The sequence below is a fragment of the Erythrolamprus reginae genome, chromosome 4 (genome assembly GCF_031021105.1).
Source record: "Erythrolamprus reginae isolate rEryReg1 chromosome 4, rEryReg1.hap1, whole genome shotgun sequence".
Classification (NCBI taxonomy): Eukaryota; Metazoa; Chordata; class Lepidosauria; order Squamata; family Dipsadidae; genus Erythrolamprus; species Erythrolamprus reginae.
The window spans coordinates 46723613-46749490 of record NC_091953.1 but is presented as its reverse complement, the minus strand read 5'-3'; the positions used below and the strand labels follow the sequence as shown (position 1 = coordinate 46749490).

General features: G+C 38.0%; 1 protein-coding gene and 1 long non-coding RNA gene across 2 annotated transcripts; one reads left to right on the top strand and one right to left on the bottom strand.

Annotated features, from left to right (window-relative positions):
- Positions 1-8198: 8198 nt before the first annotated feature.
- On the bottom strand, positions 8199-25613 carry LOC139166539 (uncharacterized). Its single transcript, XR_011558973.1, has 3 exons — positions 24935-25613; positions 24728-24762; positions 8199-8580 (listed from the first exon to the last, which is right to left on the bottom strand). It is a non-coding gene; the product is annotated as an uncharacterized lncRNA (long non-coding RNA).
- Positions 14684-15887, top strand: GJA5 (gap junction protein alpha 5). The gene has a single exon (XM_070750236.1). It carries the CDS (start codon positions 14684-14686, stop codon positions 15785-15787), a length of 1104 nt encoding a protein of 367 aa, XP_070606337.1. The 3' UTR covers positions 15788-15887.
- Positions 25614-25878: the final 265 nt, after the last annotated feature.

The following is a 25878-nucleotide window of genomic DNA, read 5'->3' as shown; positions in this document are numbered from 1 at the left end:
AAAGTGCATGCACCAGTAGCTCCATGAGCAAAGCACACGTTTTCAAACTGTAGAGAAGGTAAGTAGATTTCACTGCGGCTTTTCAGATAATGTCAGAAACTTGCAAAAACCTGATTACTAGAAATGGTAGAAGAGCAACTCAACACATCATAGGAAAAGACCTCTCTGTTCTAGCACTTTCAACACTCCATTTCCAGCTACAGATGATTAAATAGAAGAGATAATGCTCAGCCATCATACTATTTTACTTCAAGTTACTTGTTAGAATGCAAACTACTTGTCCTGTGTGCCAAATAAGTTTTAGATTAGGAAATAAGGAGGAAAAATCTGCATCAAAAACCCAGATCCCTGGGACATTCTTCTCAACATTCTGTACTTACAGTTTAAAAACAACCTATGAACATTCTTGTAAATAGTTATCATAAATTTCAATGCAGCCTATATAAACAAATCCTCAGTGAATTGTGCTCAGTGACGCAGAGCAAAAGACTAGTGTTTTCTCTGGGAAGACTTTCTTTCACTTTTAACACACTTTTAATTCAAAATTGAATTGCTTAATTGGGAAAATGCTGTAGAGCGGTGAGCATTAGGGGGCCTGTAAACACTTAAGATTTAGGGGAAATCATATCACAGTCATGTAGATACTGCCACTGTATTGGCACTAATGTTTTACTTGAAGTGCTAAACTGCATGGCTTAGATTCCGGTGTTTTGTTTTTTAAGTATAAACAAGACTGGGCATGTGAGCCCTAAGAATTTGGTGGTGGTGTTTTTTAAAAAAATAATCCATACATCACATTAGTCCAATTGACAAGTCTATCCCAGGCCTCAGGGGAGGAACTAATAAACATTTAGTTACTTTGCTATTGTTTTCCTAAAACAATTTGACTTCCTTTACGATAACCCTGAATTCCTTCATTAAAAATAGGGAGGCTGAGAGCCAGAGGAAGTGCTTGACTGGAGCCAAGTCACTGCTTACAATAAAGGTTTTTTTGGGACCACATTTATATCCCGATTCATGGCGATGACTCTATAGGAGGCTGACAGCTGCTGGTGCATGTCAAACATCACACAGAAGCTGGAAGACCCTCCACTCGGCTTCGTTCAGATTTTTTGGGATCCTACAGACAGCCGGCTGATTCCAGACAAGAAGGCTTGGAGCTCCAGCAACCACCTGAACAGTGTTTATCTCACATCAGACAAAAATACATACTGGATATAAATAGAAAAGGTATAGTCCTGCAAACTCTAAAAGAGATATGAAAGTTAATGGATTAGTAATTTTATTATTAGCATTTTTAAAAATTTGGTGGTCATGGTTTTCTTCTGTCTGATCAAAATATATAAAATATCTATAAAATGTATCATATTATTAAATTTAATACATTTGAAATACATTTTAAAATTGTATTATATTTGCATCCACGATTCCATTTCATTCTAGAGTGTCATAATTACATTTAATCCGAGAATTAGTAGAATACAAATATGCATTTCTATAGTTTTGAAAGATGACATTGCTACACGATTCTTGGCAAATAATGTATTATTGCAAATCTATATTCTGCAAGATCATTCAAAACTTTATTGCCACCACACAACACATGTGCAATGAGATTGGTTGAGGTCTCTCAGTGCATCCACCCAACACAATACAACTCACTGTGAAATCTGATAAATTAGATGTCATTGCTGTCGTGCAAAACCTTTTCTCTGATATTTTGGTAGATTTATGTGTGTGTGTTTGTGTGTGTGTGTGTGTAGATTGTTCTGAGTTCGGGTTTTACCCGGTGTAATATATATATTTATATAGGATTAACTATGGGAAACATAATTAATGACAATGCAAGATCCCCTAAAACCATGATAACTGAAGTGCCTTTTCTGTAAGGAATACATGTCATAGAGTAGTGAGTGATATTTATATTCAAATAACTGCACAGACATAGCTATTAGAAAAACTGTGACAGCATATTTAGAAATATATTTTCTTTTACTGAAGTATTCTGACATTTTATTATTTAAAATCTTAATTTTATGTCATAATGTAAGATAGATTATCTACATTTTCAGGACCTTCTGAACTAATACTTGGAAGTTTCTATCTGTTTTTCCGTTCTGTGCAAAGTGACAGACTAGTGAAGCATGTAGAATGAAAATAGAATAAGGATAATAGTCTGGATTTTCATACCACAAAGTAATCAAGAAATATTTCTTTCATCACCTTTAGAATTCAAAACCATAATTACCAAATTATTTATAATACTGTACGAAAAGTAATACACATTATAGCCAGTGGTTTTAATAGGGTATACAAGTTGTGTAGGTGCAATATGCTTAGACTACAAATCTATTAACAAGTCAGAACACTAAATACACATGGGATAGGGATAGGGTTGTTTGGATTAATTATGTTACAATGTGTATGGACATCTGCCCTGCAGCACTACTTTAACAAATTTGATAGTTGTTTAGCAGGAACAGCCATCACTTGATAGTAAAAAGCACATAACAGAAATCAAAAGCTGATGAATAAATTCATAAATTGATGTACTATTAAGAAGTGATATATTCTTTTCTAATTTTGTATGCTACCCAAAGTTCACTGAAGCTGGGCAGCCAACAAATTTAAATAAATAAATATGTCAAATCAGTTCAATTTTGAATGTTGATTCAGTTTTGAAATCAAAATTCTCAACAAATTTGTGATATTGCCAATTTCCCTTATAGCTCAAATGACTGAAAGAACAATGAAATGATTGTAATAACTCTCGAGGTTTTGCCACCAATCCAACAGTGGACCAGTAAAATACTGCTATACTGAGCAGAGATTGGACCAGAAGATTTCTAAAGTTCATTCCATTGCATAATTCTTTGACCACTGGATGTTCTTTGCCCATATGGATGGAAACCACATTGTCTCAAAGACTTTCCCATGGAAAAGAAATTAAATAGCACGTGCTTTCTCAGCTTCTGAGAGAGAGACAAAGAAACAGGGGAATCCACAAATTGGCCATTGCCATTCCAGTTATCCCAAAGGTTCTTTTTCAAGAGGCAACTGGACTTTGTTTTTTCTTGAAAATGTTTCGCTCCTCATTCAACATGTTTCTTCAGTTCTTGAATGAGAAGCGAAACATCTTCAAGGAAAAACAAAATCCAATTGTCTCTTGAAAAAGAAACTTTGGACAACTATGACCTGGATAGAAGAGAATCTCCATAGACATTTAACATGCCTATTGTTATGACAGAACACCTGACCAGGTTCATTATGAAGTATGGGCTGGTCTAGTTTCATGAACTTTATATTATGTTAATGCAAAGGCAATTGAAAATGTTTGCATGAAAGACAAACAACTCCATGTTGCAGTGCAAAATTGCCCCATTCTCAGTTATATAGCAGTTCACATTTTGTCTCTTTTTCACAATTGATCAATAAATAGTATACATTATCAGGGACCATTTCCATTAAAATAGGGAACATACTTTCTAGCAATTTATATAGGATCATACTGCATATTTATTGTAAATAATAAAAAATAGTTAAGCCAGGGACAAAAAGCTGGGGATAACCAAGCATATAGGCTTGGTTTGGGGGAAAGTGTAACCAATTATTATTATTATTATTATTATTATTATTATTATTATTATTATTATTATTATTACTGTAATAATAATATTATTAATTAGATTTGTATGCCACCCTTCTCCAAAGACTTGCGGCAGCTCACAAGATTGTAAGGTTATTTTTTGAATTGATAAATTGTAGGCTCTTTTATACATTCTTTCAAGTGGTGAGAACATAGCTCCTGGATATCAAAATCTTGAAAAGGAACATCACTTTTTGTAAGATTTAACAATATACAGGTGGAGCAAAATCAAGTGTCCTACACTAAATCTGCAAAAAAAAAGAAAAAAAGAAAACCACTTACCCACCTGCCAATCTTTGCTGAATTTCCTATCTCCCTGATTCAGCCTAAAACACAGCCTGAATACAAAGGTTTTGGCCTTTTCTCACATTTTGCTTCTAATTGGCTCAAGAAAAAGTGTGATGTGATCTATTTTTCTTAGGTCATTTTACCAACAAACAATATCAAAGTTGTAGCTGGCAATAATGTCATTGAAAATTGGAATCTATTACCTGGTTCCATTAATCCCTTACCATCTCCTTGCTTTAAGACTTCCATATTACTTTCAAATTTCAGCTTTGCACAAACTTATTTGTTCTTCCCAAAGTGCCATAAAAGGGATATTCCTATTTTATATTTACAAGTTTAAAAACCTATTTGTTAATTCTGTTTTCTTGCCAAAGTTTCAACTTGTATTTATTAGCTTATTATTAATTATTGTAGAATGCTGCTTTGTTGGTTTGACAACTCCTTCCGTTGCATAAGTTAAATAGCATAAGTGTTCCTTTGTTAATCAAATTGATTGGGTAAAGTCAATTTGAAAAGTACAGTATAGAGCAATATCATGATTGCAAAACCAGTGCTGTCTAGTTTGATATTTATGGTACTATTAAGTACTTCTTCAATAATACATCTTGCTCCTGCCACTAGTTACAAATGAACGATGGATGAGTGCTTTTTTACTTGGGGGGTCTTAAACTTTGTATCTCTGTTTTTAATTTTGTATGCCACCCTGACTCCGTTAGGAGAAGTGAGGTCTATAAATTTAAATAGATAGATAGATGGATGGATGGATGGATGGATGGATGGATGGATGGATGGATGGATGGATGGATGGATGGATTTCATCGTCAAGGAATTTAATCTAAGCATGTTTTGGGCTCAAGTCCCTTACAATCTCAAAGGACCAAGATAGGATTTGAATGATAACTTTAGTCAAATGTTACTTCAGTCAACTTGATGGATTATATTCCCCAGTAGGTTCATGTAACATCATTATATAACATCTATATTACATAACAATGTGTAACTTCATTACATAACATGAGGGAGAGGTCTAAGAACTTCAGAATCCCACATTGAAGCAAACATTAACATGATTAATCTTACTCATGCATACGAACTGGAAATTTAGAAGTAGTATACTATTAATAAGCCACAATTCTAATAGGAAATTGATTATACTGAATGACACTTTCCATTTAGAACATAAATGGGAAGTGTCACTTAATATAAGGATAACTGGGAATGTATCCATCTTATGCGCAGGTCTGAATCTTTACTCAAAAGAGACAGAAAATCCATCTTCTCCACCAAAAAACAAAATTAGCTGATAATTGTCAGAAATAGGTGGACTCAGAGATGTCTCTTTTAAAAAAGCATACCATCCCACCTTCTCTTTAAAAAGTAGCCAGCACCCTTAAAGAAGATTGATCCATTCCTAAATCCAGACAATTATGACTGCCCAGACATATAAAGAAGCTTACAGAAAACCATGTATCAAGTCCATCAAGTTCTCCTCTTTCTCAGTTTTCATAAGGTCTGAAGAATCCCAGGTGATCTTAAAGGACCTTGATACATGGGGTTTTTTTTTGGTAAGCTTGTTTATTTATTATTTCAATTTAAGTCAACTAGTGAAATACAGTGATCCCTCGATTTTCGCGATCTCGAGTATAGCGAAACGCTATACCACGGTTTTTCAAAAAATATTAATTAAAAAATACTCCACGGTTTTTTTGCTATACCACGGTTTTTCCCACCCGATGACGTCATACGTCATCACCAAGAGTCACTTCTCTGTCTCTTTCTCTTTCTTTCGTCATTCTCTGCTTCAATCATTTTCTCATTTCTCTTTTTTTCTCCCCTTTTTTCTATCATTTCTCTCTCTCTTCCTTCCACTCTTCTCTCTCTCTCTTTCTTCCTCTCTCTCACTGTCTTCCTTCCTTTCTCATCTTTCTTTCTCTCTCTCTTTCTCTCTCTTGCTTCTTCCTCTCTCACACTCTCTTCCTCCCTCTCTCATCTCTTTCTTTCCTTCTCTCTCTTTCTCTATCTCTCCCCCTCTTGCTCTCGAGCGGCAAACGGCGGCCGGGCGAGCGGGTGAACGGGCGAGCGAGCAGCCGGGCGGGTGGGTGAATGAGCAAGCGGCGAGCGAGCAGCTGGGCGGGCGAGCGGCGAACGGCGGGCGGGCAGGTGCTGTGGGGGCGGGGGCAGCCGGCATTCAAAGCAATCTGTCGGCTTCTGCACTCTCGTCGCTCCCCGCCTCCACCATCTGCGCATGCGCGGCCATGGAAAAAAGGCACGCATGCGCAGATGGTGTTTTTACTTCCGCACCACTATACTGCGGAAAATCGATTATCGCGAGAGGTCTTGGAACGTAATCCTCGCGATAATCGAGGGATCACTGTATTTACATTTCACATTCACTCAGGTGCTGAAAACACTTGCAAACGTTACTTGGTGAAGATAAGACAAAAGCAAGCTTTGTTGAATTTCAGGGAATTGGAAACATATTGAAACTATACAAATCTTGGTGTGAAAAGATACAGTATGAATGGTGTCTCATTCATTGTCGTTAAGCTGGTTGCTTTGCCGGCAAAGCCGACAAACCTCAGCTTCTGTTTTTAACTTTCCAGCAATGAAAAATAATTTATGTCTATCTCTGCCCCTGTGAATCACATCCTTGATAAATGGGGGACTTGCTGAATAAAGGATTGTTCTTTCATTGCTTGAGTTTTTCAGAAATAACTAGGGGCAACTTATTTCTGCCCCACCCATTAAGATCAACCCTTTTTTTTTTATGAGTGGTGAAAACTTTTTTTTTTCATAGAGCTGCAACTGCAAAGAGATTCACACTGTTCCTCAGTTGCAAAGAACTTGACAAGCAGTACTTGCTCTCCTGACAATCGAAAACAGCACAATTGAAAACCTGCAAAACAGCAGTATTTATGCAGGAACAACTGCAAATGTAGACCATGACGGAAGAAAGTAACCTATAAAATCATTTGATTTTGCCAAAAAGTGCATCTAGGAAAGGGGTGAGCAAAATACATGATGGAAAAGTAAATACACATATAAATAGAGAAGGCAGTAAGTGTCTGACAAGCTGCAGATGGAGAAAAAAATGAATAAAATATTGAACACAAACTCCCAATGCTTTGTGCTGGATTAAAAGAACAGCTAATTTCAAGAAAAAAGAAGTTAGGTAAGTAACAACGTTCTTTGAAAATATTACGAACAGAAAGTTGGATCCTAAAACATTCCAGTCCTGTGCATTTTGGCTCAAGAGGTTAGATAGGACTACAGCTTTCTGTTTCCTAATTTGAGGCTTACTTCTGTTTAATGATGTACTCTATTTGCATGCTGATTTTTGCCCCATACATGTTTAATGTTAGAAATAGCAGTAAGCATAGCAATAAGCACTTTCTCCTGTGATTTGGAAGCGCAATAGTTTATTAACTGCAAACTAGAGATAAGCTTTATCCTATAGAACTAATACAATAATTTCTTATTATATTCTTATGTCATCGTATTTATAGTAAAATATACATAGAAAATGAAGACCCGCAATTAATACATTCACTTCGCTGGAATGTGGTATGGTTTAAAGTATTATTTTCCCTTGGTATTTCTAGAGTGCTAAAGTTTGCTTCATCAGAAGCAGAAATTTCACCGAATTAGTATTGCCTGCAGTTCATTAAAAAAAGAGCAAAGAATGCAAATGACAAATATCAAATAAAATATTTTGAGTCACTTCAAACTGAGATTATTAAAAATTATAAAAATATTATGTTGAAATTTCCAGGACATTTTTGTTTGTTTTAAATATCGCATTATCTAAATTAATCTAAGAAAGAAGAGAGGGAATTGAAGAAGGTGTGGCTTAATTTCATGAAATACTGAAGATTTCTCTAGCATCTTCTCTAGCATCAAGGCTTGTCTAACTACTAGATTGTGTTGAAGGCTTAATCAGTCAAAAGCTTGTTAACAGATAAAGATTCTACTCAGCATCAAATACAGCTCCATATAATTGGAGGGGGGTATTTCTGGGTGGGTTTTTTCCCCAATTTCCAATATTAGCCCCAGCTTCAGAGACTACACATAGTTAGCCAGTTGCTGCCAGCATATATGAATTCTTCTAAAAAGATTTTTAAATATAGCATTTACCCTAACACGCACTGAAATATATACATTATGAAACAAAGATTGAAAAAAATGTGATAACCTCTTAAGTAATACAATAAGGAAGTATAAAAGACATAACTATTTAGACAAACATACAAATCCAATAAATAAATAAATTGGAATTGGAATTTAATTGGATTTGTATGCCACCCCTCTCCGAGGATTCGGGGTAGCTCAAAGCATGTACAGAAAAACAACAATAATAACAATCAAAATAATACATTAAAAAAATCTTTAAAAAGTAAACCTATTTCTCATAGCCATTATCTAAATGTTGGTGTGAGAAGTTCAGAATGATGGGATTCAAGTTCACGTGGGAATTATGCTAAGTACAAATATTGCATTCTTTTTTTATTCCTCTATTTTGCCCTTGGAATGATAAAGCTAGAAGGATTTAGAAACATGACATAATGTGCTATTATTTTCTGTCTTTGACTTGAAGGCAGATTTCACAAATCCATCTCCACTGTCATTATCTTCTTCATCACATGGCACTAAAAAAAATAGAAACAATGAACAGTTTATACATCCTAAAGAAGAATCAATTTTGCTTCATTCCTTGGTAAAGCAGCAAATGAATTCTTCTTTTATATTAACATAACCAGTAAGTTTTCTGAACTCTTTAAGAAAGAAGAGTTGTTAAAAAAAAGTGTTTTTGAAGAGTCATAATACTCTGCAAAATGTGTAAGTTGCAGATCACGTTGCTCTGACATTTAGCAGCAAATTAAATAATAAAAATGTTAGGAAGTTTGATTAATCTAGCAAAGTTGCAACTGAATTTAAATATGAAATTAAAAAAAGAAAAAAGATATATTCAGCAATTGGAGAACAAGAAAGGGATATTACAATTCACATTAGTGGGGGCAATGGAATTCTACCAAACACTCTACCAAAAGGAAGAAATTGGGGGGAAAGATATAGAAAGATATATAGTATAAGAGATGTAAACGAGGCTGTCAGATAGACAACAGGGGTGGGGTGGGTTATGTAAAGTTTTGTCTTTGTTTTGTCATGTTAATGTACATATTTCAAATAAAATTATTTAAAAATAAATAAATAAATAAATATGAAATTATTGTTACATACAATAAAGATATACCTGTGGGGGAAAGTATATTTTGAATGGATTTCTTGATCTCTAGCTGGATAATGGAGTGATCATAATTTTTATTTATAATGTAGCTGGTTATACAGAATTAATATTGCCACTGCTGCAGAATATATCCACAATTTCTACTCATAGGTCATCCTCAAGCATCAACTGCACTACCCCTTGCCTAGCCCTTTCTCAATACTGCCAATTCCCAATTTACGCCATAAATCAAAGCATATTAAGTATAAATTTGGGACCCTTGAATCTAGATGATGAATTAGAGCAAACTTCCAAAAATATTGTTCTCGTCACGCTTTTGCAAAATCACATTTGAAATTGGAAGAAAGAGACTGGCATTTTTCTTCCACAGTACTTGGACATATCCTCAATCCTTTACACAATAATGCAAGAAAAAAAACCTATTACAGATGTGGATATATTTCACATTTGACAGTGTGTGCACCAAGTGAAGCCCAATGTGTCCTGATCTTTGGAAATTGTTAAATGATTTCTTCTGGACTAGAAACCACTTTGTTTTATGCATGAGATATTATTCCCAGTTGGGATTCTTTGTTCAAAGGAAAGAGAGAAAAACGAAGGATGCTATATTATAGACCACAATGTTAACAGAAGTTGTTAATAAAATTAAAGAAGAACCTGAAAAAAAAGAGATAAAGGGATCCTAAAAGGTAGAGTTAGGAATGCAGGTTATTATTAGAGATACAAAGAGTGGGGACTTTTTTACTGCTATGGAAAAATCTAGTTTAAGTTGCAGTTACTGTTTATCTTAAGCTGTGAGTTGTTTTTTTAATTAACCAAACAGTATCACATGAAAGACAGAAGGCATGCACTCTTTGACACTTTTCTGCAAAACTTAAGCATATAAGCACATCACACAAGTATTTCTTCCAAGGCTAAAGATTACATTGTATTTTTGCTATTTGCTGCCTTCTAATTATCCTCTCACTTTAAAATGTATTTTTAAAAGAGCAAAAGTCCCTTTTACTGGCTGCAAACTAGTAGGACTTGGAGAAATTGTGCAGCATCAGCTGTAATCTCTCTCCCACCCCCCAACTGCTTTAAAACTATGTCAATGTGTCCTAATCTCTCTAGGTTGATCAAAATTATTTGGCTGTCCTCGCATACCCAACACCTCCCAATTTAGTACCAGCCCTATGATTTTCACGCTTAGTCATATACTGGTTAACTTGACACTGAAGTCACTGATAACGAACTAGCAAAACTAGATCTAACACCCATCTGGGCAGCAGCCTTCTGTACACTGACACCCAAGGTCATTATCTCCACTTAGCATTATCCTTTGGTTAGAGTCTGAAGCTAGTTTCTCAAGTATTCAGCAGCATGCATTGAAACTTCAGTGTCAGAATTTATTTAAAGCTAGAAATGCTTGAAATAAGTTTGGAAACAGTACATCTGTCAAGCATTCTAATTCCAGTGCAGCTGAAAAAAATCAGTCAATTAAAAACAATAAGCTGTTTTTCTCGGGATGGAGTATGTATGATGCTACCAGGCAAACGAAGTTCTATGGCTATGGTATATTTGCTTTTTAAATTCTTTCTTCATTTTGAAGCAGTGATGGAAGAAGCAATGGAAAAGGGAGGGGGTAGGAGAAGACTGCAACATCTAACTCCTTAAATAAGATAGAAAAATGGTATAATATAGAGTTAATCGGAAACACTAACTCATATTTTCCTATTCACCTTCTGTACTATTTTTTATTTAACTAAGACATTTGGACTGGGAGTCACTGCTCACAGTCACTTATGCCCTCATCACCTCGAGGCTCGACTACTGTAACGCTCTCTACATGGGGCTACCTTTGAAAAGTGTTCGGAAACTTCAGATCGTGCAGAATGCAGCTGCGAGAGCAATCATGGGCTTTCTCAAATATGCCCATGTTACACCAACACTCCGCAGTCTGCATTGGTTGCCGATCAGTTTCCGGTCACAATTCAAAGTGTTGGTTATGATCTATAAAGCCCTTCATGGCACCGGACCAGATTATCTCAGGGACCACCTTCTGCTGCACGAATCCCAGCGACCAGTTAGGTCCCACAGAGTGGGTCTTCTCCAGGTCCCGTCAACTAAACAATGCCGCTTGGCAGGACCCAGGGGAAGAGCCTTCTCTGTGGCGGCCCCGGCCCTCTGGAACCAACTCCCCCCAGAGATTAGAATAGCCCCCACCCTCCTTGCCTTTCGTAAGCTACTTCAAACCCACCTCTGCTGCCAGGTATGGGGGAGCTGAGATACTCTTTCCCCCTAGGCCTTTACAATTTTATGCATGGCATGTCTGTATGTATGTTTGGTTTTTATGTTAATGGGTTTTTAATCGTTTTTAGTATTGGATTATTATTGTACGCTGTTTTATTAGTGCTGTTAGCCGCCCCGAGTCCTCGGAGAGGGGCGGCATACAAATCCAATAAATAAATAAATAAATAAATAAATAATGAATGAATGAATGAATGAATGAATAAAACAAATCTATTTATGAATTAGGGATAGACAGCTTGAAAAGGCCTTGTGACTGACAGTGCTAAGAATCTCTTTGAGTCTTTCTTCGCTAGAGTTTCACAGTGAAACCCAGCCCTTCTTGTAGGTCAGAGTTTCTCGATCTTTCCAAGATGTAAGAACTCTTGATTCCCAAAATTCCCCATCCGCGTTTGCTGGGGGGTTACCAAGGTTGAGAAACCCTGCTATAGTGAGAGAAAAAAGGTCAACATTGTTTTAACTTCCCATACTATCCAGGTATGTTGTGGCCACTAGAGAAGACAGTTGGGATGATGGTGCATATGGGATAGTCTAAAGCAGAGTCCTCAGAGAGGGTCGAGATACAAATCCAATCAATCAATCAATTTTCTACTACAGCTTGACTTCGAGGCTCCAATCCTCCCCTGCAGGGAGGCGGAACCGACTAGGTGGTTTTGCCCCAGACAACTGATGGATCCTGAGGGCTTTCAGATGGCACTTGGGATTTTACCAAATTCACTTGTGCACAGTTCAGCAGAGTCCCTTGCCGTGGCCTGGAACAAGGCTGTGACAGAGGCTCTTGACCGGACTGCACCATTGTGACCTCTCTGTGGCACTAGACCCCGGAGAGCCCCTTGGTTCACCGAGGAACACTGGGAGTTGAAATGCCAAAAGGGATGTCTGGAGAGGTGATGGAGGAAAAGCAAATCTGAGTCTGATTGAACACTTGTAATAGCTCATATTAAGACTTACAAAGTGGCGCTCAAGGCGGCAAGATACGCTTATCATGCCGCCTTGATTGCACCAGTGGAATCTCGCCCGACTTGTTTAGGGTGACCCGCTCCGTCCTTAATCGGGGGGTTGGGGTTGAGGAGGCTTTGCAGAGCAGTGCTCAGGATGGACATTGGGCTGGTGATGGACCGGCGGATCCGCCCTCCCCCCACAGATGGTGATCGGCAGATCTGCCCTCCCCCCACGGACGGCGATTGGCAGATCCGCCCTCCCACCCACGGATGGTGATCAGTGGATCCGTCCTCCCCCCCATGGATGACCATTGGCGGATCTGCCCCCCCCATGGACAGCCATCGGCAGCACTGCCCCCGTGCCCTCCCCTTGGTTCTGCCCCCACGGCAGCTGCTGTTGGTGTGGCTACAGCAGCGGCTTCTGCTGGATCAGGCCTCACCTGGTGCCGCTTTCCGTGCAACTCCAGCCTTCTGTCCCCCTTCAGGGCCTCTTTGACAGCCCTTCCTGGCAGAGGCGCCACATCTGCCTTCCTACCGGCTCCTGTTGCCGCCGCGCAGCTCTTCTCAGCTGAAGCCCGGCGTTGACGCTTAAGACCAGACACGAGGCTCTCGGCGGCAGCGGCAGCCACAGCGTGATTTTTGTTGTTGTCATGGCGGCTGCTGCTCCAGGAATGGAGGAGTGGCATCTCCTTAGCCATATTGGAGCAGGAGCGACTGTTCGCTCCCCCTACTCCTGTTTCTCCCACCCCTCCACCCGCTGTCAGTGGCTTTCTATGGAGGAACAAGGTGGCTGAGAAAATTTGGAAGGTGCTCAGCTTCCGGTCTCGGAACTTTTTCACGCCCGCAGCAAAAAGTTGCAAGATCAGAAGTTGAGCTTCCTTCTTCGCACCTTCCAAATTTTTTCGGCCACCGTCGGGGGCAGGGGCAGGAGGGAAGAGGTTTGAGACCTCGGTGCCAGAATTTAAAATTCGTGCGCTGAGTTCTCAAATCTCCTGCGCTATAGCATAATGAGGACCTGGATTGTGGGGGCAATAGCCTAGCTCTGTTTAAAAAGTGCTGTTGCTAACATATTGTAAGCCGCCCTGAGTCTAAGGAGAAGGGCGGCATAAAAATAGAATAAATAAATAAATAGCGCATAGCGCAGGTTAGAGGGAACAGTGCCCACCTATGTCACCAGGCGTAGGGAAATTGACATACCCTAGCTGTTCCATTTATGCTTGGTTTGTCTCGACTGTATGTTTTTTTAATATTGGATTTGTATCTCATGTATTATTTGTTGTGAGTCACCCCGAGTTCTCAGAGAGGGGTGGCATACAAATCTAATAAATAATAATAATAATTATTATTATTAATTATTATTAAATAAATAAATAAATAAATAAATAAATAGACTCAGTGGCTCAGTGGATAAGACACTGAGCTTGTCGATCAGAAGGTCAGCACCGCATAACAGAGTGAGCTACCGTAACTTGTCCCAGCTTCAGCCAACCTAGCAGTTCAAAAGTACATAAAAGTGCAACTAGAAAAATAGGGACCACTTTGGTGGGAAGGTAACAGCATTCTTACGCCTTTGGTATTCAGTCATTTATTTATTTATTTATTAGATTTGTATGCTGCCCCTCTCTGGAGACTCGGAGCGGCTCACAACACAATGCCGGCCACATGACCACAAGACTCTTCAGACAGTGCTAACTCCTCGGCTTTGAAACGGAGATGAGCCAGAAATGACTAGTATGCATGTGCAGCGGAATTTTTACCTTTACCTAAAACAGTGTTTATCATAATGGCTGACTAGGAAATTCTTGGAGTTAAAATCTTAAATTTGCCAATGTTGAGAAACACTGCCTAAAGCTTGGGAATATGAATAAATAAGGTTAAAATCAATAGGTGTATTGACGCGCCCACCCCCTGGAATATATTTTGAACCTAGTTTCTATGCTGCATGGATTTAAGTTAAAACATTGCAAACAAACAATATGTTTCCCTTATTGTCTTTATGATAATCTGCATTTTAAGGTGATGTTTTCATGCCTTTAATGTATTTTAAAACCACTTTCAAAGGTTTCATTGCTTTGCACAATTTGTCATCCAAATGTAAAGTACTTCAACTCCAATAAACATTGCATTGCTAATGGTCATCTATAAAATAATTAGAATCAAATATATCTGGAGGTCAATAAGTTAGGGAAGATATTTCCATGCCCTACACATTGTTCACCATAACTCCTTTTTTTCTCTTTTGCCCTCAGACGCCAGTCTCCCAATTGAATAAACATGGGTGATTGGAGCTTCCTAGGAGAATTCCTTGAAGAGGTCCATAAACATTCAACAGTAGTGGGAAAAGTCTGGTTGACTGTCCTTTTTATCTTCCGGATGCTTGTCCTGGGCACAGCTGCAGAATCTTCCTGGGGAGATGAACAGTCTGATTTCAAATGCGACACACAGCAACCAGGTTGTGAGAATGTATGTTATGACAAAGCTTTCCCAATATCCCACATCAGGTATTGGGTCCTTCAGATTATCTTTGTCTCCACGCCGTCCCTTTTATACATGGGTCACGCAATGCATACTGTCCGTATGCAGGAGAAGAGGAAACTTAAGGAGGCCAAGGAAGGAGCAAGGACAATTCAGAACAAGTGTGACTCTTTTCCCCAGCAGGATTACCCAGCACCAGAGAAGATAGAGCTGTCCTGCTGGGATGAACCCAGTGGGAGAATAATTCTTCAGGGAAATTTGCTGAATACTTATGTCTGCAGTATTTTAATCCGTACCACCATGGAGATTGCTTTCATTGTTGGGCAATATATGCTCTATGGAATCTTTCTGGAGACCCTCTATGTCTGTCATCGTCAACCTTGTCCTAATCCAGTCAACTGTTATGTCTCTCGGCCAACAGAAAAGAACATCTTTATCGTTTTCATGCATGTGGTAGCAGCCATCTCTCTCTTCTTAAGCCTGGCTGAACTGTATCACTTAGGATGGAAGAAAGCTAAGCACACCTTTTCTCAGAAAATCAGCCCTACACCAGCAATTGGCAAACTGGAGGGAGACTCGCAAGTGAAGACAGATGAAAGCTGCACCCCTCCTCCAGATTTTAATCAGTGTTTAGCCAACCCTGCTGGAAAATATATCAGCCCCTTCAGTAACAAAATGGCCTCTGACCAAAACACGGTCAACTTTGCAACAGAGAGGGTTCACAATCCAGATGATTCAGGTGGAGAAGCCTCCTTTATCCAACTAAACTACATGCAACAACCAGAAGCCAGTGCAAATTCTGCACCGAATCTGACACCAAATGGATACTTTCAGAAAAAACGTAGACTCAGCAAAATTAGCCACACAAGCAGTAAGGCAAGGTCTGATGATTTGTCAGTGTGAGATGCTTCTAGTGGAGCTAGAAGAAGGGAGGAAGCTATTGCATCAAATGGCTGCAGTTAAATTTTTGAAATCGTCAGTCTAAACTCTGGATCAATTATCTTATTAATTCACATTTATCTGACATATTGCAAAATGTCTTTTTGCACGCTCTGAATCCATTTGGAACCATTGCTGTTCCAAAATAAAAACTCTTCCTTTTCAAAACAGCAAAGTAACTTTAGCAGTTACATGGTGTTCTTATACTTCAGGTGATTATCTCATACTCCAGCACTGTTAAGACAGTGTAATCATTGCAACTGCTCCAAGAACCTTGGAAATTATAGTTTGGTAACAATGCTGAAGTGTCTCTGTTCCAAGTCCTTGCACAGAATTCTCAAGAATCCTTGATTGGGCAAAGGAAAGGAGTAAATTACAATTCTGAAGAAAAAATCAGGGCATTTCCACAATCCTCTGTGGGATTGGCTCTAGGTGAAATGGATTTATGTTGTAATCTCTTTTTGTGAATTGAGCCAGGTTATTCCTGACTTTCTCAGGTGCATTTAAAACTTTTGAATGTTTTTCTTCTTAGATCACAGAGGTTCTGCAGACTTTCTGGGCAGTCTGTTTTCTCACTTGTGATAATTATTGTCTTAACCTTCCTCTCTGTTCCTAGGCTCAGGTTAGCTATTATTACCAATCTTCACAGAAGTTCAGCCTTCACTGATCTTGACTCGTCTCTATCCATTATTCACAATATGTTTTCCCCTCATCAAATCCAGCCACCACGATCCTGTTGGTAGCATGGATGCAGGTATTGGAAAAAGTCAGAACAGATTTTATTTTTGATTGAACTTTCCTGCTTCAGCTTTGCACCATTGCTGTTTTTCAGATTGTTTTTCTAGCACACAAACCCATAGTCTAAAAACACATGGATAAAATGACAATTTCTGAGATTTCATCTTTGTGTTGAGGGAGGTGAGGAGATTCCATTATTCTACAGCTGATAGCAATTCAGAGGATGGAGCACTTGAATTACATTTGATATTCTCATTTTTATAAACTAGAGGATGAGGTTCCTCCATTTTCTGAGTTTCAAAGACAACCATTATGAAGAAAATAGATCACATTGAAAAGGCTTTGTGGGGGATTTGGGGAGGACTGTGTGGGAATTTTACTGAGTAAAATTTGCCAACCAAATTGGCAGCAAGTGTCGTGTTGTGAGATGAGTACAAATGAGTTAAGGCATGGGGTATATAGCACTATGTTTTTTCTCCTTCGAGATGAAGCTCAAGTATGGTTTCCTGAATCTCACTGTAACTTCAAATTTCTATAGTGTGAACCTGGGGCCAAGGCCTCTCCACATCTCTTAAAATCATTGGACCATTTAGAACCATAGCATACCAACAAGATATCTACGGTATCTCCCTTTTAGAAAATTAAAATCTTACATTTTCTTCCTTTTTTCTCAAAACTATAAAGAAAACCATGTTGGTACCAATTAAAATGCAATGAATTCTACTTGAATGTTTGATGTATTTGTCTATAATAGATCTTGAATTCTGTATGGCCTCTTAAATGTTAAACATGCACCACCTCAGGGGGGGGGATAACAATTAAAAATACTTTGTTATTTCAACAAAAATATTGATATAAAAAGTTTTCTACTGAAATTAATGCTCCTGTATGAAACGTGAATTAATACTCTGTAGAACACTAATAAATTGTGGCTTTTTAAATATGATATTCTCTATCCATTTTTAAGTTACTACTGCTGGGAACATAGGCCAAAATACATCAAGGAACAAAGAAGAAACAAGATCACAGAGACAGTCTTACCACATCCAAACATAATGTTTCTCTTTAGTAATTTAGTATTTGTTTTCAGTATGAGGGAATAATAGGAAGATAGCTGTTAATTATACCGTAATATCTACTGGAAACTGGAGTTAAATTTCATGACATTTTGAGGAAATTTCTTTACAGTTTCAGGTGTGGACTATTTTCTCACAACAAAATATGTTAAGCCTACTACTTACTGAAGTTTTTTAGCTAATAGCCAGAATATTCTATTAATTTACAGCAGTTAGTGATGGAATTTTATGGGCATGATCCTGATGAGGTCAGAGAATGCCTAAAACATTGGCTGATCTCTTTAAGAAGTTAACATATCAAAGTCAGTTTTGATTGTTGCTGTATAATTGCTGTGGTGAAATAGGTACCATATTTTTGGAGTATAAGACACATCAGAGTATAAGGTGCACCTTAGTTTTGAGGGAGGAAAACAAAGAGAAAAAATTCTGCCTCTGCCTCCCAGCAATTTGCCTCCCAGCAAACAGCGCAGATGATATACAGTGTTTGTTGGGTAGTTGTGTGCATGTGTGCCTGACCCATAGAAATAGCAAAGAATTGGATAAATGTACATTATAGTAGCATATTAATGGCAGAAAGTTTTCTGAAATGTAGTCACACTAACTCCCCCCAATTATTTAAATAGATCTACTCCAAACATGACTAAGTAAAGGTTTGATTCAGATGTCTTATCTTAATACTAAAACAGGACACTTTTACAATTCAGATTATACTTGTACAGCGTGTAGTCAAAGTATTGTTCTGTTAAAATTGGTGTGGCTTTCTGAAAGTATAGTTATTATCTGCTATTTAAAATAAGATACAATACCACTTGGCCTCTTCATATCAAGCATTTATTCATTTTGTTGTCTAAAACAATAATAAAGTAGTCTTTTAAAAATAAGTCTAATAATTTGAACATTATACAGACATTTATAGTTATTGACTTACCGCCTTGCATCCAGATAAAGATAAAAATCTGCCTCTCCCTCCCAGCAATTTGCCTACCAGCAGCTAGTTTCAGTTTCAGTTTAGCACATGGCCAGCCTGCCCTGCAGCCTCAAATCAGCTGAGGACTTGGGAGTTGCTTGGCTTAACAGACTCTGTTCTGTTTGCCGCAAGAAGGTAAACTGCTGGGAGGCAAAGGTATTACATTTGGTATATAAGAGGCACCCAAGATTTCATCCACTTTTTTTGGGGGGTGGGGGATGCACTTTATACTCCAAAAATATGGTAAGCAGGAAACACTGGTGGAAAATGAGAACTCAGGTAGAACCAGGAGGCATTGTCAGGCAATTAAAGAAGTCATGAAAATATTTAACCAATCAAATCCGAAGATTCGTGTTCAGGAATTGGGAAGTGAAGTGACTGAAAGATAAACATTTTTAATAGCATTTCTAGTATAATCTAAATTCATGCAACATCTACAGGACATACAATCCTCATGTAATAGTGTTTCTGCAGCTTTGGAAAGTAGAAATACCTGTTCCTGGCTTTCAAAAATTTAACTTCAAGCTGCAAAGAGGCTAGAAATATTTGAATTTATTTACAGGAAGACAAAGGCTCTGCTCTTCCTCCTCCTAAGATTTTCTAAGAACATCTTCTAGGAACATTTGAGTCACTTTTACTTGTTAAGCCACTCACACATGACTGGGATTATTTTTTACTATGTGATATTAAGTCAAATATGGTTGCTACATTTTCCTTTAACAAGCCTCTGAACCCTATAATTTAGAGCTGTTCCACCCAATTTCACACAATTAAGGTTTAATTCGCTCATTTGAACCAGAATCATTTAAGCATCAAACGATAAAGAACTAAGTGAAGGAAATTCATTTCATTTGTCAGTTGTCACAATGTGTTCTACTTCATTTTTCAAAATATTTGTTTTACACAGTATCATATATGGTGTATAAATGATTGGAGAGATATAAAATTAATGTTCTCACTGTTTTCAAGGCAAGTACCGGTAAGTATTTTCTCCTGTTTCTGGGAAGGAAACTAAGGGTACTGGGAGTATGGTTTTGTGTTCAAGAACTTGATAGAAAACTGAAAAGGTTCATCTTCAAGCTACCTTTCTTTGTGGTCTACTTTCCTCTGTAATGTAAACCCAATATGAGAAGATGCATGTTATCTTTGATCATGTACTGTGCTTGTTTTTTTAAATAAAGTTTGGGTTAAAATTTGTCTTATTCACATTTCTCTTCTTAAAAAATGGAGAGTAACATTTTGCTTAGGTGATTGCCCTCTTTGAATCCCTGTCAACTTAAAAGCTGATCTTCAAATTGCATCACAAATTAAAACAGCATCATTGGAAAGCCTAACAATGTAGCTGCATTTGTTTTTGTTACAACAAACTCAACAAAGACTCCCAGTTTCTGTCTCCAGGCATATTAAAGACAAATTTAGCAAGGTCTGTTTTATAACCAGGATCCAAATCACCAGGCCTCTTTTTCTTTCAGAAACAACATTTCCAAATTCAAAAAAGAAGTTTTTGGCCAGTTTCCAGCATTCTTTGACAATGTCCCACAAAAATGCCCATTTGGAAGAATGGGTTTGCATTTACAATAATTTTATTTATTTATTTATTCATTCATTCATTCATTCATTCATTCATTCATTCATTCATTCATTCATTCATTCTAATACACAATGAGGGTTTTAGTGGGTATATATCTATATACACATAGTAAAATACATGATGAAGGTTATAGAGGAGATACTCATAGTAAAATATATCTAAGAAATGATAGAGAAGAAGATATAGTAATAGAACATATCAATGAAAGAATAGAAGAAGAGATATAGGAATAGAAGAAAGGTATAGGAGATATAGGAGAGCAATAGGACAGGGGACGGAAGGCACTCTAATGCACTTGTATCCGCCCCTTACTGACCTCTTAGGAATCTGGATAGGTCAACCGTAGATAATCTAAGGGTAAAGTGTTTGGGGATGACACTATGGAGTCCGGTAATGAGTTCCACGCTTCGACAACTTGGTTACTGAAGTCATATTTTTTACAGTCAAGTTTGGAGCGGTTAATTTAAGTTTAAATCTGTTGTGTGCTCTTGTGTTGTTGTGGTTGAAGCTGAAGTAGTCGCCGACAGGCAGGACGTTGCAGCATATCATCTTGTGGGCAATACTTAGATCTTGTTTAAGGTGTCTTAGTTCTAAACTTTCTAGGCCCAGGATTGAAAGTCTAGTCTCGTAGGTTATTCTATTTCGAGTGGAGGAGTGAAGAGCTCTTCTGGTGAAGTATCTTTGGACATTTTCAAGGGTGTTAATGTCTGAGATGCGATATGGATTCCAAACAGATGAGTTGTATTCGAGGATGGGTCTGGCAAAAGTTTTGTAAGCTCTGGTAAGTAGTGTGAGATTGCCAGAGCAGAAGCTACATAGGATTAGGTTTACAACTCTTGAAGCCTTCTTGGCTATGTTGTTGCAGTGGGCTTTGGCACTTAAATCTTTTGTTATTAGTATCGCAAGGTCTTTAACTGAGTGGGGATTATCTGTGATAATTTGATTATTCAGATAGTATTTGGAGTTCAGATTCTTCTTCTTCATTACGAACCGTTAATTACTTAATAACCACCACAAATGTCAAAACATCAGGTCTGATCATATGGGTGCCTCAACTTATGAGTATGTCTTACAACTAGAAATCCAGCCTCAACTGTGATTGTAAATCAAGGACAGTGATGAGCATACCTCACTAGGACCACTCCACACTATTTCACTAGTTGCATTAGTTGCTGCTAGAGATTTACAATTCAAGGTGCTGGTGATCACACATAAAGTTCTACATGACATGGGGTCAAATCATTTAAGGGCCTGCCCAGTTCCCATTGTTTTTACCCATCTGGGGGTGGGGGGTGGCAGAGTTTGTATCCTTTATATTTCTCAATTAAACAAAATTATCTTTTAGACCCATTCATTTGTCATGACATTTATCCTCTAGAAGAACGGTGTCAAACTCCTGGCTTGTGGGCTGGATGAGTCACGTGCTGGCCACGCCCACACCCAGTTTAGTGAAGGGGGAAAGGCGCAATATGTCATGTGATGTCATCGTTTGACACTCTTGCTCTAGAATGTAATTGCCATCCTGATGGCATTCCAGAAGACCTTGAAAACATGGCTGTTCTCCTAAGGCTGGCTATGGTCCCCTGGTTAGATACATTTCTGATCTATAGAATGCATTGTGCAATCATATTTTGTAATTTATTATTTTATTTAACATTGTGAGCTGCCCAAAGTCCCTTTAAAGTCCAGTGATATCTAAATAATGAAATAAATCATGCTTAAACGTGCAAAGCAGAAGAAATCCTACTCTTCCTTGAGTAGTCCTTCAAATGTTTCAGACCCACACAACAATAAAAAATGCACACACAAAATCTCATTTAGCAAGAACATTAGTTAAGAATATTGCTTAAGTTCAGCCACAGAGAGTTATATAATCTCCCAAACTACGTAATACCTTCATAATGAGTGTTATCTATCCATGCATGCATATTTCCTGCAAAGTTCCAAAGTAAGGTAGAGAACCACCTTACTCTATCCCAGTGTTTCCTAACTACGGTACAGCTTTAAAATGTTACATGTTGGTTGGGAAATTCACATCTAAAAGTAGCTGAAATTGGCAAATACTACTCTATGCTACATAGGGCTCCTATCTCACACTCCCTGCTTTGGGGAAAATTAATATAGTTAATTATAGAATGTGACTCGGAAGATTCAAATTCAATCCCGCCATGAATTTAGTAGGTAATCCTGGTCCAGTCAATTTTTTTCGGCTTCACTTACATTATAGGCAGGGGTGGGCAGCATGCAGGACGGGGTGGAATGCAGTTCTACCGGTGGAAATGAAGATGAGTGTGCAGCTCCAGCTGATCAGTGGCTGTCACTTCCTGGGTTACTGGTCTCCGCTGGGCTTTCCCTTTTTTGCCTACTGCTGCTGCTACATCTGCGCTCCTTGCTTTTTTCCCTCTTTCCTCCTTTCTGGCCGCAGACAAGCTTCCCTCTTTCCTGCCTGGCTCCCCTCCAGCCTCACGCGGTCACCTCCTGCCTGAGGTGTAAGCCGAAGGCATGGGTGGAAGCGGCGCTGGCAGCATTTATGCTTCTGGCAGCACCTGTTCGCCTAGCTACCCAGCCTAAAGCGGGGGGGGGGGGGGGGAAGTGATCCAGGAAGGAGAGCACAGGAAACACAAAGCAAATTGTCACCATAGCGAGCAACACTGGTAAGATTGTAAGTCGAGGACTTAACAGTTCACTTGAACGATGATGATCGTTCAAGCCACTCCACCTGGTCACATGGCCAGCAAGCTACTCCTACCCAGTCACATGACCATTAAGCCACAGCCACAAAATAAGCCTAACCCACAGTGTGGCAGTAAAAATTTTGGCTGCCCATTACTGATTATAGGGTTATTGCGAAGTTGATAAGGGAGATATGGAGAAATGCATGTTACTCAACACTCTTGGAAGAAGCATAGGAAAAATATAACATGTAACAAAAATATAATGCAGATTGTAATAATAATGGTATGGGAACAGGAGAGAAATGTGTCCAGTTTTGTTATACTGTGTGATTTTGCTGTGGCTATTCCTGTATTCCATACACTGTGGAATGTTACTACAGTCAGAACAATTTTGCAGCACTGATGCTAAAGCTGTTTATGATCAGCTGTTGGGATTCAAATGCCATTGCTGAGTTTCAGCTACATCAGCATGAAATTCAGAAACAAGCTGTTTCCCCCCACCACCCATTGAATTAGAGGTTATATTGAAGTTCTGTAAACAGAAATCCTGGTACATTTTTTTTTCTTCAGAAGTAGGTTCTGGGGCAGATAATGCAGTGTTGCTATATAGTGTACATCAAATACATTGCAGAAAAACATTTGTTTATCATTATTTGTAAATCATTTTTAAACAATTGCATATTTGAATGGTGGGGAGCAATTTAAAGTAAATTACAATAAATTAAATTAGGGAACTTCTTTAACCCTTACCTCTCCTACAGCAATTCCATATTTCTAAAGTGATTAGTAGCCAAGGACGAGGCAACAAAGTAATGAAAAAGAGACTGCTAAAATTTGCACCTGGATATCATGAATCCTTTAAAACAAATCTGATAATGTATCTATATCATCTTCATCAAAAGAGAAAGCCCTTGCTGACTGAAAAATACAATGGACTGAACTTTGCAGTTTCCACATGTAAAAGAAGCTTTCTCTCTGCAGAGTCTTCAAACTTGGCAACTTGAGGACTTCAAATCAGCATTGCTGGCTAATGAATTCTGGGAGTTGAAGTCCACAAGTCTTAAAGTTGCCAAGTTTGGGGACCCCTGCCCTCTGGTATCCTCCAGGCATTGCTTCTCAGTTGTTGTTGTTGTTGTTGTTGTTGTTGTTGTTGTTGTTTTGATACACTCAAGCATAGGTGAATTCTAGCTCCTCTATGGTTGGAGAGTTAAAATCAAGCATATATAAAAGTACCACATTGAGGGGGGGGGGAAACTTATTCAGAGAATATTCTTAACCAGTGTCATGGGGAAGGGATGCTACCAGGGACTTCACCCAAAATGTAGCTCATTATCTGAAATAATCAAATAATTTGATATTTTTCACTCCAAGCAGTAACATTAGTCAGTTATAATGAATTTAGTGGAGTTCACTCCCAGGCTACTAACCCTCTCCAATAGTCCTTTTAAAAATGGTGCCTTTCTATGAAAATGTCTTTTCATTCACCCAAACTTCTATCTTTACTCTATTTAATGGGTATTAAATAGCAGCTGAAATAATCTTTCTCCAGAATTCCTTAACTTGGGATTCCTGAAGGTTTTTTTTTTAAATCCTTACCCAATTTATTGACACAATTCCATTCCCGATCCCCCCAGGATTACTGTGTTTCTGAAAATAACATGCATGGAACAGCTGGGTAGACCAAGAATGTCTTGAATGCATGTAGCATGATTCCCAAGATCAGTCTAAAGCTATTAGCTCATCCCCACCATCCTTTTTTCTCCTAGATTTCTCTTCCCATATCAAACAGCTATTTGGAAAATCAAAGTATAAATCAATCAGTCAATTAATTTAATGTTTCAGTTTTAAAATACTTACTTAAGATTTGTCCTGAGTGCTTTCAGGTCAGTGGCCTATTAAATAAGATTTGGAGATGTGATATTACAAATGCTGAAAATGCTTGATACAGCCATAATTACTAGCTTGACTTTTCAAAAATGCTAGCCATTAATCATGTTTTACTAAATTGAACTATGGTTTACTAAACTAATACCATTTGTTTATAAAACATATAAATATACATACAGTACTGTAAGTGTCGATGGAGATTCTCAGTCAACTGGGTCATGGTTGTCCCTAAAGTGCTTTTTCAAGAGACAATTGGACTTTCTGGTTTTTCTTTGAAGATATTTCGCTTCTCATCCAAGAAGTTTATTCATCTCTGACTGAATGGTGGAGAATCAGTGCTGGGCTGCTCCTGGTTCAGTGAACCGGTAGCATCAGAAAGAGAGCTGCTTGAAGATCAAATAGATTGTGAACAATAAAATAATTGGACATTTTCATCTTGTATTTATCCAATCAAGGGTGGAAAAGATGTTAATAGTCAAATATTTTCTGCCATACACATATATATTATTTCTCGTTTTGATTGCTGATAGTAAATTAAGTCGGTTTAGTCTTGTTTCGTTTTGCATTATTGCAAAAGAGAAGTGAATTTTGTGTGATTTTTGGATATCCATGAGGAAAACTTATACTTACTCCTAAGATTTTGAAAAGAACTTATGAATACCATAGTTGTGTTTTGCATTAAGAAAAAATATTTTTCTTGTTTGTTGACAGGGACAAAAACTATATTCTGCAAACAGTTCTCCATCTTTACCTTATCCCTAGTTTCAAGGCACTTGTTAAAACCTTGTAGATTTCTTAAACTCATGGATGTTGTTCATGAATAATTAGTTTAGATAGGGAGGTAGTATACCATATATTGTTGCATAAAAAAGGAAGGGCCTTCCCGCCCCCAGCTGATGGGAATTTTATCTGATTTTATAATTCACTTCCAAATCCTCTATTGCCCTCTAGTGGTCAGTGAAATTTAATGCAAATTTTTCATCAAAACTTACAATTTGGAATCATTAAATGCTAATAGCCAATCATAATGGGATAAATGGGATAAAAGACAAAGGGGATTTCTCATCAATGTCCATGCCACATATTCTGTTAATTTTAGCTTAAGAAAAAAGGAGAGAACC